The 15,946-nt window shown below is 38.4% G+C and overlaps 3 protein-coding genes across 3 annotated transcripts; all 3 read right to left on the reverse strand.

Annotated features, from left to right (window-relative positions):
* Positions 1-748: 748 nt before the first annotated feature.
* On the reverse strand, positions 749-2,132 carry LOC109244674 (ethylene-responsive transcription factor ERF017-like). The gene has a single exon (XM_019411806.1). The coding sequence runs from the start codon at positions 2,024-2,026 to the stop codon at positions 1,277-1,279; it is 750 nt and encodes a 249-aa protein (XP_019267351.1). The 5' UTR covers positions 2,027-2,132; the 3' UTR covers positions 749-1,276.
* An 11,367-nt stretch (positions 2,133-13,499) lies between these two features.
* LOC109244669 lies at positions 13,500-14,240 on the reverse strand. The gene has a single exon (XM_019411800.1). The coding sequence runs from the start codon at positions 14,238-14,240 to the stop codon at positions 13,500-13,502; it is 741 nt and encodes a 246-aa protein (XP_019267345.1).
* Positions 14,241-14,245: 5 nt separating this feature from the next.
* On the reverse strand, positions 14,246-15,432 carry LOC109244670 (zinc finger MYM-type protein 1-like). The gene is made up of 2 exons (XM_019411801.1): positions 15,195-15,432; positions 14,246-15,000 (listed from the first exon to the last, which is right to left on the reverse strand). The coding sequence occupies exons 1-2, from the start codon at positions 15,430-15,432 to the stop codon at positions 14,246-14,248; spliced, it is 993 nt and encodes a 330-aa protein (XP_019267346.1).
* Between the last annotated feature and the right edge of the window lie 514 nt (positions 15,433-15,946).

A 15,946-nucleotide genomic window follows, 5' to 3' on the forward strand; every position in this document is an offset into this window, starting at 1 on the left:
TTCGTTTCTTCTCATTACATTCCAAGAAACGAGGGGACTATCTGTATAAGATTAAAATCGGACCTACCCGATTGTGCTATTTGATCGAGACAAGGGGACTGCAGCGAGGGTTAGCCTCGTAATGGATCAGACCAGAACACGAAGACGAGGTATCGAGTCCAGGGATCGAGGTGCCTGTCCAGATCGAGGCCAACAGCGATCGAGACCAAATATGACATACTTCGAGCAAGGCGCAATAACGGAAAAGCGAGATATCTGTAACCAGCCGGAGATCACGACGTAAATCTCGGAACAGATAAAATCAAGGCGGGTTATCTAGTTAATCATGGGATTTACTTCCGGAATTAGAATTGTACCATAAATAAGATTCCTCTACTATATAAAGGGGATCCTAATCATCTTGTAAACACCTTACATTCACGCATATCAGAGCAATACAATACTCTATACAGTTTCTCTTTAATTTACGTACTCTTGTTCATCAGTTATTTTGTTTCTTAACTATTTTGGACACCGATCAGTTTGAGGATACCAAGTTCGAGGGCTGAATCACGTTCCAAGACTGGTTCGCTTTATTTTATTATCAATTTCTATCACTAATCTTTGCACTTGTTAATTGGTATTAGGCGAAATCACGTATTCTTAAAACCACATTATAAGTTTAATTGTTATCCAGTTTTTAGGGTAAACACATGTATAGGAGAAACTTGAAAAGCATCATATATATATTTGATGTACAAATACCACGAAACGAGAAGAGAAACTAAATTATATCGTAATTTTGTAGAAATAGAAGTAAATCCATAGTCTGCAGTTTACAAACACCCACCACATCTATATATACTTTACTACACAGAAAAATAAAAAAGAGACAACATAAGTGCTCCATGAAGTTATGCTTTGGCCACCAATGAGTAATCAGTTGACACCTGCGAGTATTGAAACTTGCTTATTTAAAATGACATGGTGACTAATACCACATGAATTTCTTCCTTTATATGTAAAATTATCCCTAGCTAGCTCGCTAAAAGATAATTATTTCTTTAACTAAGATAGTGATGTCTGCACTCTGCTCATTTCTAGCAAAGGCAAAGAAACATAGTATATACTTTCCGGCAAAAAGGTAGGATAATAAAACCGGAAAGATCATTACGTACATTACCCTAATAACCCATATGATCCCATCACTCAGCATGGGGTCAAAATCAGCAACTAATAATTGGCCGAGCTAGCTAGCTGCTGGTTAACCAAGTTTAGTAGGACTTATAATATTTAATTAAAAGTTCCAGAGGTAGGAATGCTGAGAAAAATGTTCATCTCCATTAATGCCACTGTCCTCGTACCCATGTTCATCTCCATTACCAGTTGCTGTTCTTGTTGGAAAATGTAGTGGTGAGTAAAGGTTACTTGACAAAGTTTCCAGTCCAGGGTAATATCCAAAATCAAAATTATTAGTCCCAACAGTTGGTGAAGGAGGTGCTGCAGGAGGAAGAGAAGAAATATGTGGTGGTGGAGCACCACCAGCAGCAGCATTATTAGGATAATTCTCCAACATATCTAGAAAGGACCAATCCACAGTAGTAGTAGTAGTATTGTCCATTTGACCCATCAAATCATGATTACAAGTTGACGATTGCGACATCTCCTCATTCTCCATTTTCAACATGTGCGTATTTTGAACATGTGATGGTGGTGTTTCCTGTGCTGTTGTCTGCGGGTGAACGTATTCATTCCCAAACTGCGCCGCAACAACCTGTATCTCCGCCGGCGAAAGCTTATGTCCGCCGGAAATATCAGGCGGATTCTCGGGAAAGTTAAATTTGGCATTAGGGCCACGTAGACAAAACTGGGCCGCATCAAAAGCTCTGGCGGCCTTCTCAGCCGTATCATATGAGCCCAACCATATTCTCTCCCGGCTGTTGGGCAACCTCACTTCAGAAACCCATTTTCCCCACTTCCTCAACCGCACTCCTTTGTACTTAATTGATTCATTTCTCTGATTCTGATTCTCACTCTGACCCTCCATAGATGCTTAGTTAAAAGGGTATATATGATGTTGTATATATAGTGGACGTCCCAGGTGATCAAGAATGAGATGTTAATCGAAGAGACCATTGGAGGGAAAATGGCTAAAAATAGTGTGCATATATATGGAGGCTATGGTTTGACCTTTGTCAAATGTCAATATATGGTTCAAAGGCTCGAAGCGTGTGGGAAATTTGAATTTCAAGCTCCAAGTCCAAATGAGCGTAAAGAGAGTGTTTGGTGTTCCATATGTTACATGGCTCGGTGGAGAAACTGATGGTGAGATAATTAATGACGTCACCTCCTCAGCTTACGCGGCCGTTTCTCATTTAGTCAAGAAAACTGATGATTTTAAGTAGCTAACACTTCCCATCGTTTTTATGAATTATGCTGGTTGGAAACAAGAGCAAAAACGTGAAAAAAAAAAAATGTTAACAAATATTAGCAACACCAAAGAAAAAATTAAAATGATGAAAAGACAAAAAGAATCGAACGGAAACTTGGATAATTAAAAGAATGGGGCAAACTAACTCTTGAAAAGATGGAAGAAGACAAAGTAGGTCAATAGGTTGGAGATTTGGAGTTAAAATAAAAAAAAATTAAATGATAAAATAGAATTATGGTGTAATAAGGTAATGAAATAATTAGAAAAGAAAATAGAAAATGATCCCACCATACCAAATCGGTTGTTTCATAAAATGGGGCTTTTGGTTGTTTCTGAACAAATAATCAATTTTAAATAAACAATCAAAACAAATATCGTTTTGGGAGAATAATACAATACGATACAATTGGTAACAACCATCCAAACAAGCCGTAAAGGATCTATCAATTTATTACTCCACTTTCTCATTAAACTTGAAGAAATAATATATTCTACTACGTATTTGATATTATAAATTTCATGTAATTCAATGAACTATCAAGGTCATTAGAACGGGATAAAGATTATATTTATTCTCTGCCCCTTTCCTAAAAAATTTTTTAAAAACAATGATTAAATTTTTGGTTACAATCAAATAAGAGTTTATGTTATATGTGTTGCACAATCACGGCACAGATAACGTAATTTTATAGATAAATTATATGATAAATATTATGGTAACCTTAAATGGTAGTTAACTCACTTGCTACTATAGGTTGAGACTTAAGATTCACACACAACGAAAAAAAAAAAAAAAAAAAAAAAAAAAAAATTAGTCTGACAGTGTACATTAATTAATTCTGTCAAACAATTTGGGAAGACATACAAAATTAAGTCCATAAGTCAGTTTTGTCAGATTTGCGCGTTAGAAATGGCTCTTGTTCATTATGTTAATCCAACCTCAGCATAAATAGCAAACTTAGGTGGCAAAAAGTTCTGGAAAACAAATGATTTTTTATAGGAGTTAGCAAAGTATACCGGTCCAGCATAATATGCTGGAGTTCGTACGCAAATGCACCAGAATTCCCGTATATTATACTGGACCGGTCCCTGTTGCAGCAAAATAGGGCTATTTTTCATTGACTTGATAAACGCTGGCTATTTTTCATTGACCAGTGTGAAAACTGGCTATACCATGATATTTTAACTTAAATTGTTGTCTGTCGGTGCTCAATTAATTTTTTGATAAATAAATCGTTCATTGTTATATCCATTTAATAACTGTAGAGAACGATATTGGGGATCACAATTTACAATTAATTTATTTTAATAATTTATAAACATTAAACTATAAATTATAACCTGCTTAAGTTGCTCCAATTATTAACATAAAAAGACTATGTGCTATAATACTCAGTTTAACATCAATGTCAAATATAAACATCAAATTGTAAAATTGATTGAATGGTATTATTTCCTCACTATATTTGAATTTTTAACAAGATAATACATTAAAAGTACAAGTGTAATTTATATTAATAATTTTTCTACAATAAAAAATTTACCGATCTATTTGTAAACTAATTTTGAATACATCCAATTTGGTCTTGCAAGTGTTTCAATAGTGGGAACAATCAACTACCTGATGAAAGTTAAAACGAACAACATCATTCTTTACAATACGAGAAAAGTTAAAAAAAAAAAAAAAAAACTAATGATTTTACTTTATGTCTTGTATAAAACAAAATCAAGAGAAATTTTTAGTATAGTCAACAAAGAGAACTTCCAAGGGGACTTGCATCCCTAAAGAGGTAATTTACTACTTCAAACAAAGAGAACCAACTACACTAAACAAATATTAACATGATATAAATTGTAATAATTCAATATAGTAGTTCAAATTATATTTTATTATAACTCGATTAAAATGATGTTACTGGTGATAAGATAATAAATATCTGATAGAAGTCTATATAAATTATAGAGATTTTTATATTCTTAATTAAGGATATAAGAGAAACGTTTTTATTTTTTCTATAGATTTATCATATGTAAATTTTTATAATGAAATAATATAAAATATTTTAAGACAATTTATAGATTGTTGAAAATTTATCATGGAAGAATGGAGTTCAAACCATATAAATCAAATTTTCACATCAATTAAGTATATAAGAGGTAACCTCCTAGAACAGATGAACAAATATCATCACTTAAATTAACTTTTAAGGTTTAACAAATTATAGTTTTTAAAATTACTTTTGAATATAAAACTTTTAGGTTTAAATCGCCTTCAAATAGTGTGAATACATGAAAACCTTTTAATTTTATTTTTTAAATTGTGTTAAAATAGTATGGGTAAATATGAAAATCTTGTAAATATTTATCTATATTTCTTTTTGTTGCTTTATTATTTAAAAATTAAATTTACTTTTTCTGTGGAAACTTTTAGTTGACTAAAACAAAAATTAATAATTTTATCAAATGAGAAAAAATATTCAAAATGAGTATTTGCATGGAGTAACTCTCTGCAAAAGTAGTCTAATCTACATTACATTTAAACTTTTAAAGGAGTGATGTGGTCAAGGGAATGTGGGTTCCACGTATATCAAGGATGACACAATATGCATTTAAGAAATGCAAATAATACAATAATTTTTTTCGAAATGACATATATGCCCTTGGTTGACCANATAGGGCTATTTTTCATTGACTTGATAAACACTGGCTATTTTTCATTGACCAGTGTAAAAACTGACTATACCATGATATTTTAACGCATAAATAGCAAACTTAGGTGGCAAAAAGTTCTGGAAAACAAATGATTAGAATATTTTACTAGAATTGCTGCATGGCTATTTTATCAGATTGGAAGAGATAATTTATTCATTCCTCACTTAGGCGTTAGCCAGATAATCCAAGACAAAGTCCTCTGTGTACGAATTAGTCAAACAAGACAAAGAAGAATATTTTATTATGCTTAGCAAAATTATACCGCATGATAGAGAGAATATTTAAATGGTGTTATTAAAATATAGTAGAACACAAAAGTACTTAAAATTGGCGTTTAAACTTTTTATCTAACTATTTTCATCGGAAACGTGCTTTGCAGGTAAATGATCTCATGTTAATAATCATACCAAAATTTATATCCAAAACTAATTAAATTTTTAATCGCTAAAAAATTACTTACGTAATATATACTACATTTTTCTGATTATAGAATAAAATTAAAAGCATTCAAAAGTGATAATTTCCGTTCTTGATTGTTGTCTTTGATTTGAATGGATGTGCTTTCAAGTTACTATATTAAAAGTTGGTGTGAAGATATTTAAGCTGGTATCGATATTAGATATTAGTATTCTATTGGCAAAAGAGAAAAGATATTAGTGTATTTCATGTCCTAATAGAAATTACTCAGTGACTTAAAAAGGGATAAATTTTAAGGAAAACTCAAAAAGGTTCGATACATAGAGTAATTAATAAACATGGACTACCGGACCAAGGAACTCTCGAATCAAGATGTGGCGACGACACTGTTATAACTTATATTATGTGCTATTCTCTAAAGGAAATATTAATGTGAGTTTAAGTTATATACTAAAAAATAAAAATTACATGACTTAAATTTTTTTAATAATATTTGTGTCCTCTTATTCAAATCGTGTTGTTGAAAGATCTGATCTTTTTCTTTTTCATTTTTATGTTAGTTTAGATTTAGTGGTCAGAATGGCATTGTTATTGCATAAATATTTAATTTGCCTTTTACCAATAACAAAAGGACAAATTCTTGATCTGCGTTTCTTGTTTAGCTTTTCTTTAAACAGAAGGTGGTTTAGAAGGCAGAGACGTCTCTTGTCAATGCCCTCGTATGCTCTCTTCCCTTCTGTCCCCATCCATCCCTCTCTTATTTATTTTTTACTGTAATTTTTCTTCGAGTAATTATGTCTATCTTAATCAGACTAAGTCAGGACATGAGTCCAATTGTTGGTATCTTTTCTCATTCAATCTGATTAATGATTCTGTCTTCTCACCGTTGGTAGCTTAGTAGAGTTTCGAACATCTAGGTTATCTTAATGAAATTTCCTACATCTAGATTGGATTTAATATGCGTCAAATCCAAAACAAAAATGTGATACTGTTGTTCCTACGTCATGATCTTGTTTGACCAAAAAGTTTCAAACTAATTAAATAAGAAGATATGGGGTAAATCCTAGCCAGAGATAATTTATTCTAGATCTGAGATAGAAGACAGGAATAAACAAGCATAGCTGAACGTAAAATTTGATTACAGTCGCGATTGGATTCCATAATATAAGAAAAGGAAGATGGCTGCCATAATATCAAATGATAACGAAGAATACATAAAGGAAGAGAATCACCATTCCTCCATCTATTTGATAAAGTTGAACTACAAATAAAAATGCCAGGATCCTGAGATTTATCCCCATTTTGGCGAAGGGCCTGAGAGGATCGACCCTCTTTTCCTTCATAGGGATGTGTATGTCTCCCTGTGTTCCCATCAGACCCCCCCCCCCCCCCCTTCTTATTCTCTCTCATGATATTTATACAAACACTTCCCTTTATCCAGCGGTCCTTAACTGGAGTACCTAAGTTCTTGGAATATCCTCTAGAGTATTTCCCTGAAATGTCTAAATGTCGAACTAGCCGTTCGGGCCGAACTGAGTGCTCGACCTCGACCGTAGCTGAATCGTTCGCTGATATATTGCTTCTTGTACGTGACTTTGGCTTGGTTGACTCCTGGTCGTTCTTCCTTAAGTAGAATTCCTTTGATCGGATTTGGCCTGTAAAGTTAGTCCCTCCGACTGTTGGGGTCGTCTTTGGACGAGCTTGATGGGCGGACTACGCCAGTTTGCGAGTTGAGAAATCTAAGCATCCGGGTCGAGGGGCGAACCCTTCATAGAGAGTTGATGATGTGATGCTTCGAGAGTCGTACCTGACCGTTACATCAGTTTGAAATGACGTCAAATTGTCATGCGTCATTATGGAGCACGTTCCCTATACGTTACGTCGTTTCCTATGCCTCTTCTTTTTTGGAGTTGATGTGGCGGCATTTGGTTTTCCCGCTCAGGGTGCTCGTATACTTATAAATAGAGAAGAGAACTTCTCGTTGGGGTTGCTGTGTTTCCTATATATCATTCGAAAAACTCCAGGCTTTTCCTTCCTCCCTTTTCAGATTCTTACGTCTCCATATCTCTTCTTTTGAAGTTTCTTGCCATTGTTACCCCCTCCACCTTAGCACTTATCATCTACTAACCAAAGAAAACATGGCTAGTGCACCTTCTAACTCCGGTAGAGTCCCCGCTACCGTTGCATCGGAAACGGATATACTCTCCCATGAAGAAGGGATAGCCATTGTAGAAGATGAGAATTTTCCCACAGTGGATGAGATAATTCCACGCTCGGGGAAAATCAAGACTGATTTCAAGAGCTTACCTGACGCTGATCCTGAGCCTGTCATTTCCGTAATGGATGTTGCGGAGCTTGCTGCGCTTAAGGCTAAGTGGAGGATTCCTGACCATGTTGAACTCATTCCTACGGGTGACGACGTCGTGCAAATACATCGCCCGGGGTACTGCGCGTTTTATGCGTACCCGTTTGTCGTCGGTTACACACTTCCCCTTCCTTCCCTGGCGGAGGACTTCTGTCGCTATTATGGGGTGTGCGCGGCTCAGCTCTCGCCGTATATATACAAGCTTTTCCTCATGCTCACCAAGTACGCAGAACTGGCCGGCCGGGGGATTTCTCTCCATCACTTGCTTCACCTCTTCGTACCCGGCTTTTACAAGGGTACTATGATACATCTTCGTCACCGCGGGACCAAGGGGTTGGTGGTGAAGACGGATGATAAGACCAATCGCCGCTTTTGGGAGAACTTCTTCTTTGTGAGGACGGAGCACGTGGTGTCAAATCCTAACGGATTTCCTGAGGAGCGGAATTATGCCCGTGAGTTTTTATTTATATAAATATTTTTTTAATCGACTTCTCGTTGCCCCTTCTGGTGATCTAATTGTTCTTTTTCCCTTTTTCTCTATTTTGCAGCCGAGAAGGCACCTCCTCCACTAGTCGCTGACATTCGCGAGTGGGTGAGCCGGGTTTTGCCCCATACGATGGGATTCGTGAATGGTCGCCGTTCCATGAGAGTTTCGGGCGTAGACCTTCATCTGGTGAGTCATCTCGTCTTGCCCTTGGTCACTTTGCCCTTTGTTCTGTATTTTCTTCCCCCCTATTTCCTCTTTGGTTTAAGGCTTTAAGCTTCTCTCGTTGGTAGGTCGCCGGATCTGCACCGATTGCGGCTACAAGTGAGAGCGTTCAGGCCGCTGATACTTTACAGACTACGGCCCCTCCCGGACTCGGCCGTCGTAAGGTCGCTCGTCAGGCAAAAGATCTGAATTCCCGCAGCTCATTTGGTGGACGAATCGTCTCAGGACGATGGCGAAGAGGCTCTATTAAAGAGGCGGAGAGTAAGGGTTGATGGGGTACCCAGGACCGAGGAGCCTTCGAGGGGCGATCCCGTGTTGGCAGTGTCTAAGTCAGCTGGTGATGCCAATTTAGATGAGGAGACCGTATCCCCCTCGAGCGTGGAGATGGTGCTCGTTTCTGGCGTGGGGGAGTCTACCGTGGTAGGGGGACAGAGCCTGGAGGCCGCTGCGATCATTCCGAGTGGTCCATCGACTTCACAACGGGCCCGTGCTTGCTTTTCGGCCAGCGAGAGGGCAAAGGGCGTGGTTATATATGACTACGAATCCTGTTCAGACATTGACCCCGGGGACATAAGCATGTTTGAGGCGGGGTTCACTCGGGTGGAGGCGGGAACGGATAATTCCTCCCGCCTGATTGAGATTTCTTCAGATTGCGATTTGTTGGAGGACAAGGTGAGCCTGGTGCCCCAATTTGCCCTTCTTTGTTCCGCTACTGAAAGCAGGGCCCTTTAGGAGATCTACGATATTGGCCTATCACGGGGCGTAGCCGGCATGGCTTTGAGGGTAAGTTTATTGCTTTCTTCGTTTTACGTCTTCCACTCTTGTTGACTTGCTCTCTCTGTTCTCTCTTCTTTCTTCAGACTTTCATTTTGAAGACGGAGAGTATCCGCCGTGAGGAGAGGCGGGCTGCCACTTTTCAGAAAATTGTTTCAAAGTACCACTGATACCGTGACAAGTGTCACGAGATGCATGCACGACTCGGGGCAGGCGGCAATCTTCAGTCCCTTAGGAAAGAGTTGGAGCAGAAGGACGAGGACCCGATGCGGTCCATTGGAAAATGCAGCGAACTCGAGGGACTGCTTAGGTCTAAAGAAGAAGAGCTCGAGGTAGGCAAGGGTGTTGCGACTGAGTGTGTTGATCTTCAGGCGAAGGTGGTGGCCCTGCGGGCGGAGCTTGAGCAGAGTGACATTAGAGTTGCTGGTCTAGGTGTTGAATTGGTGGAGAAGGTGACCGACTTAGAAAGGAAGGCGACCGAGCTGGAGAGGGCTGAGGGAGCCCAAGTAGCGGCCTTGGCGAGGGCTCCGGCACTGGAAGATACTATCCACGTTCTCAGGTCTGAACGAGCAACTGAGATGGAAACAGCCGCTCTGAGGGAGCGCGGCTTGATGAGCGAATTGGCGAGCTTGAGAGAGACGTCTCGAGTCTGGGTGATCAAATTATTGCTCTCGAGGATGAGAGGGTGCAATTATTGGCTTCGACTCCTCTTGCGTCCGTCTCTGTTGACGTTCCTCCCCCTTTGTACGAGATGTGGATCCACGCTGAGGCTCAGCGGGATATATATAAGGGCTTGTTGGCAGTGGGGAATGTTCCTGAAGCCACTTTCGAAGAAGCTCATGTTAAAGCGCGTGGGGCCCGGCTTGCCTGCGGCTATGACCCCGCGACACCGGAGGTCGGTGGAGGCAATGAGGCCGAGGACGGGCTTGCCTTTGATGATGAACATTTTGATGGAGAAGGTGACGGTGGAGGTAAAGCCGCTAAACCAAGCAGGGAGAGAGATGATGGCGTGGATGGGAATAATGCTGAGTGAAGCTTTTGTACTTAACTTTTCCTCCTGTATCTAGTTTTTCTATACTTAGTTAGTTGGGTGGGGGCCTCCTTTTGGCCCTTTGTAAGATGCTATTTTTCTTTTGAATGGAACAATTGATTTGTCCTTGGTTGTACGTCTTTGTCCTTTCTTTCTCTTCTTTTCGAATTTCTAGGATCTTCTTGCAATAAGTCTCTGACTTTCGGTAGTTAATTCAAGCCAGGTTGAATTTGACTTGCCAATTCGAGCAAGGTCGAATTTAGACTTGTTGATTCGAGCGAGGTCGAATTTGACTTGCCAATCCGAGCGAGGTCGAATTTAGATTTTTTGATTCGAGCGAGGTCGAATTTAGAGTCGTAATTCGAGCGAGGTCGAATTTGTCTTGCTAATTCGAGCGAGGTCGAATTTAGACTTGCTAATTCGAGCGAGGTCGAATTTAGACTTGTTGATTCGAGCGAGGTCGAATTTAGACTTGCTAATTCGAGCGAGGTCGAATATAGAATTGCTAATTCGAGCGAGGTCGAATTTGTCTTGCTAATTCGAGCGAGGTCAAATTTTGACTTGCTAATTCGAGCGAGGTCGAATTTAGACTTGTTGATTCGAGCGAGGTCGAATTTGTCTTGCTAATTCGAGCGAAGTCGAATTTAGACTTGCTAATTCGAGCGAGGTTGAATTTAGACTTGTTGATTCGAGCGAGGTCGAATTTTTCTTGTTGATTCGAGCGAGGTCGAATTTAGACTTGCTGTAAATTCGAACGAGGTCAAATGTACATTTGTTGTGTTGGTCGTGATATGTAAACTTGGTGGAGTTACGTAAGAGTTTTGTATGTTGCTTCACTTACTCATTTATTGGAGAATACTACATGTTGATGTACGGTCCGTACATACAATCGAGGAGTCCCAATCTATCTAGTCCCATCATTGCTTGGCCTGGAGAGGTAGTTGATAGGCCGAGCAATGAATGTCTTGCTCAAGCTTCGGGACGTCTCAATGTATGTACAGGATCGAATTTTAGCTAGTTGTGTCGTCGCATAGTGTCTTCGGCGAGCGCGTGGGTGAGTTTCACGCACTTGTGTTTTGTCTGCATGTTGGAGAGATTCGTATGTTTTCTAGGCTGGTGACCCAGTCCCAATCTATACAGACTTTTCTTTTATGGCGTTGAGTACCAATTTATTGGGGGGTTTCGCTCGGTCGTTGCCTGCAGGATGATATGGCATGGAGCGTTTTCTTGGTGTGCTATTTTGATGGCGTTTGTTCCCTGTTCGCATGTCGGTGAGTATGCCCCTGTTCCAGTCCCACTCTGAAAAGAAATAGAAAGTTAAAGCCAAACGAAATCGTTTGTTACCTCGACTGATTAGTTGACGAGTGGGAGGGAGCGACCATGCTCTCTTCTTTGGCTATGTTTCGTAGCTGCTATTATTGGTTAAGCTAATATTCATCGAACTCGGATGGCATATTGTGGGTCTTTGTCTTGGTGTTTTTGCTGTCTCCGCTACTTGGGTCTGGAAAGTCCCCTCGATCTGATTGGCAATGAACTGAGAGTGCTAGCTCCATATCCGATCTCAGCCTCGTACTTAGCTTCGGCATTAGTCGAATCTGGGCACCTTGTGGGCTGATGACTTACTTCAACCATTGGGATCTTCGAGTTCAAGTCCCAACTCGATCCAGTCCCGAGAGCGTGAAGATACGGAAACATAGGCCGCACCACACAGGTGAAAGGATGAAGTTACAACGAACGGGAAGTAGAACTAGAACCGAGTTTAGATCTAGAGGAAACTAAAACTTTGGCTAGAAAACCCCCACAGACGGCGCCAAATTATTTGACCAAAAAGTTTCAAACCTTTTTATTAAACTAATTAAATAAGAAGATATAGGGTAAATCCTAGCCAGAGATAATTTATTCTAGATCTGAGATAGAAGACAGGAATAAACAAGCATAGCTTAACGTAAAATTTGATTACAGTCGCGATTGGATTCCATAATAATATAAGAAAAGTAATATGGCTTCCATAATATCAAATGATAACGAAGAATACATAAAGGAAGAGAATCACCATTCTTGAACAAGGTAGACCTACATCTACTTGATAAAGTTGAACTACAAATAAAAATGCCAGGATCCCGAGATTTATCTCCTTTTTGGCGAAGGGCCTGAGAGGATCAAACCTCTTTTCCTTCATAGGGATGTGTATGTCTCCCTGTGTTCCCATCAGCCCTCCCTTTCTTATTCTCTCATGATATTTATATAAAACACTTCCCTTACCTAGCGGTCCTTAATCGGAGAAATATCCTCTAGAGTATTCCCTTGAAATGTCTAAATGTCGAACTAGCCGTTCGGACCGAACTGAGTGCTCGACCTCGACCATAGCTAAATCGTTCACTGATATATTGCTTCATATACGTGACTTCAGCTTGATTGACTCCTGGCCGTTCTTCCTTAAGTAGAATTCCTTTGATCAGATTTTGACCTGTACAGATCTCTGTCTCGGCTGGTTATCTTTTGTTTCTATTATAAAAATAGTATAGACTTAACCACATTTGCCATTCACTCTTGATATACGTCATTTCAGGAATGAGAGTGCCACTAGCTTTATATTTTATAAGCAAAGAGCAAACTGTTCCACATTGTAAGCGAAAAAGAATTATCTTTCTTGATGATTCAGAGTAAATTCATTGGAAGTAAATTTATATGCATGTAGAGTGGAACCAGAAGTCTAATGAAGTCAAAAAAAATGATATTACTAAACAGAATCACCAAAAAAGACAGACCGAGAACAGAGGTGCTCTATTTCTTGAAAATAGATAGAAAGACCAGTCCATCCAACTGCTACTACTACTACCAAAAATAGTGAAGCCTAGTTAAAGGAGGATAGTATCTTCCCCAAACCACTTAGCAAACTGTACTTCAACTTGGAAAGCCAACACTATGACCACCGCGTTGAGCAGCTTAGATCATCTAGTGGAAAGCCAACACTATGACCACCGCGTTGAGCAGCTTAGATCATCTAGTCAATACATATAAGTAGTTGTCGAACAATGTTATATCACTGTCATCGTTATCATTACAGAAAATATATCCTACATCAATTGTTCTCGGCCAGAGTCCTACTATGAAACTGATTAATAATAGCAGCATCTGGTACACCTTCAAATACATCACTTTCTGCATAACACACTAAACAATCATTGAAGAATTCTTCATCAAATTTTTTGCGCATTTCACTTTTGATGTTTCTCACCCAAGAGAAGGATCTTTCAACACTTGCACCAGCAACGGGAAGAATCAAAGTCAATTCCAAAAGCAAATAAACAAGTGACCATGTTAAATCCAACTTTGTTTCAACCAACGCCTTGGAAAGATCACCAAGTCCCTTCAGGTTTGAGAACCTATTGTCAGATTGTCGCATGTAAACAATGTAATCGTCAAGCTGGCTAATGAGTTCTTGAAGCTTGTTGTCACCAAATTCATTTGGATAATATTTTGCTAATCCCATTATCTTGTCCTTGTCATAATTAGCAAAAGAATTTACTGGACTCAGACTAGCCATACCAAGAAGTAAATCATTACTCACTTTATCAAAGCACCTGTCAAGCTCCTGCAATTGTGAATCAATAGCATCGAAAACTTCCACGCGCAAGTGATGTGAATATATGACGGTAGAGACCTTGCACTTCAACCTTCCAGGTAAAACATAAAGATCGTCCATTTTAGGAATTAAAATGTCATGTTTGACACAAAATGAAGAGACGTCATCCATCAGATGTTTCCATTCACCATCTCTCATCATTTGAAATTGTCTCTTTGCCGTGCCAACAAGATTCATCGCATTTACAATTTCTTGATCTTTTTTTGTAAAACTATGTCCAACTCCTTTGTGATAGCCAGTACCTTCAACATGAAGTGCAGCTTATAAACAAATTCAAATGATTGTAGATCTTCCAGAAGATCTTCTGCCCACATTCTCTCAGGAGAGCGTAAACTCGCAATAACTTCTAACACATGAACAACTGATGAAAATATAGTAATGACACTAAGCAATGACTTAAAATGAGATTTCAAAGGAGCATCACCTAATCTTTCAAACTCATACTTCTGACTGGAGTCTCGCCAAGTCAGAACTTTACCAAAATTAAGCAATTCTTTCAATTTTTCATCTTGATTTTCTTGTGAAATAGTTTGGCGCTCAAAAGAAGCTCCTACCACATTCAGCACAAAAGTGAGTATAGCAAAAAATCGACCAACATCACATTGTCTTTTAGCAACGGTTACAAGTGTGAAATGTAGTGGTTGGGCAAAGCAATGAGTGCAATTCGCCAACGGGTTATCTTGCAAAATCAATGTCTTAAGACCATTGATATCTCTTTGCATGTTAGTATCTCCATTATAACCTTGTGCACACATCTTAGATAGACTCAATGAGTAACCCATAAGCAAAGAATCTATTTTTTCTTTCATAGATCGTGCAGATTGATCAATAACTTGAATAATACCAATGAGACGTTCCGTCAGAATCACCTTTTTGTCAACATATCGCAAAACAATTGTCACTTCTTCCTCATCATAGACACCCTCCCATTTATCGACTAATAATCCAAATTAATCTCCATTTAAGTCATCAACAATGATTTTAATAGTTTCCTTTGCACAAGCATTCACAATGTCTTTCAGGAAAGTTGGGGCAATCATGGTTCGATGCATTTCAGCATTTTCTAGTATAACTCTTGGGCATCATGAACAAAATGATGCCCGTAAAATTGCAAGAGCGCCTCAAAATTACCTTCTCTTTCCAAAAGTTTTTTCTCATCGTCAGCCAAAAATGACCATCCATGTTTTAAAATGAACCTTGCAACATCAATTGAAGCATTTAAGAGAATTAGATACTCACTTTTGGCTTTCTCAGAGTCGTTGCAATTAGCTAAGTTCAAAGTAGCAAAATGATTGAAATCAATATCAATATCAATATCACTAGAACTAGATGAGGCTGATCTACTCCCATTCTCGATATATTTATCCATCTCGATAGTAACTTACTAAAAAATAGAAGTTCAATCATTCAGACAACTATTTCAAAGATATCCATCAATCACTTATTTCTAAGACTTATTTCTTTTTTATTATTATTATAAGTAATCCAAAGACTTATTTAAAAAATCATTCAAATTTAATAGAACATTCTATAATCAACAACAAACCACTAAATGAGTAATTCGTTGCCTCCTAGTTGTGTATATGACTTCTTCCCTTCCATGTCTTTCACATCACTTAAAATACTAAAACAATTCAAGTTCTTTTAGCTTTCAACCACGCTTTTAGGATTTTTCATAAAACAACAGGTATCATTCAAACTTCTGTATGATTTTTGTACAAAGAAAAAGTTCTACCAAGAAGGAAAATTTGGATAATATTGTTTACAAAACTTCATGCATTTAAAGATAAAAAGAAAGATAAACTTGTAGTTGACTAAACAGCCTACCAACTCAAAGAAAAAACCCCTCTAAAGATAGAGAAACAGCTATAAAAAATACTCAG

This window comes from Nicotiana attenuata, unplaced genomic scaffold (genome assembly GCF_001879085.1).
Source record: "Nicotiana attenuata strain UT unplaced genomic scaffold, NIATTr2, whole genome shotgun sequence".
Lineage (NCBI taxonomy): Eukaryota > Viridiplantae > Streptophyta > Magnoliopsida > Solanales > Solanaceae > Nicotiana > Nicotiana attenuata.

Excerpts from the sequence above, each read along its gene's own strand:
- LOC109244669 (XM_019411800.1), bottom strand. The coding sequence starts at position 14,240 with ATGAATCTTGTTGGCACGGCAAAGAGACAATTTCAAATGATGAGAGAT.
- LOC109244674 (XM_019411806.1), bottom strand. The coding sequence starts at position 2,026 with ATGGAGGGTCAGAGTGAGAATCAGAATCAGAGAAATGAATCAATTAAG.
- LOC109244670 (XM_019411801.1), bottom strand. The coding sequence starts at position 15,432 with ATGGATAAATATATCGAGAATGGGAGTAGATCAGCCTCATCTAGTTCT. Across the intron at positions 15,001-15,194 it reads AAAACTTTTGGAAAGAGAAG|TCGATAAATGGGAGGGTGTC; the intron begins GTAATTTTGAGG and ends TTGGATTATTAG.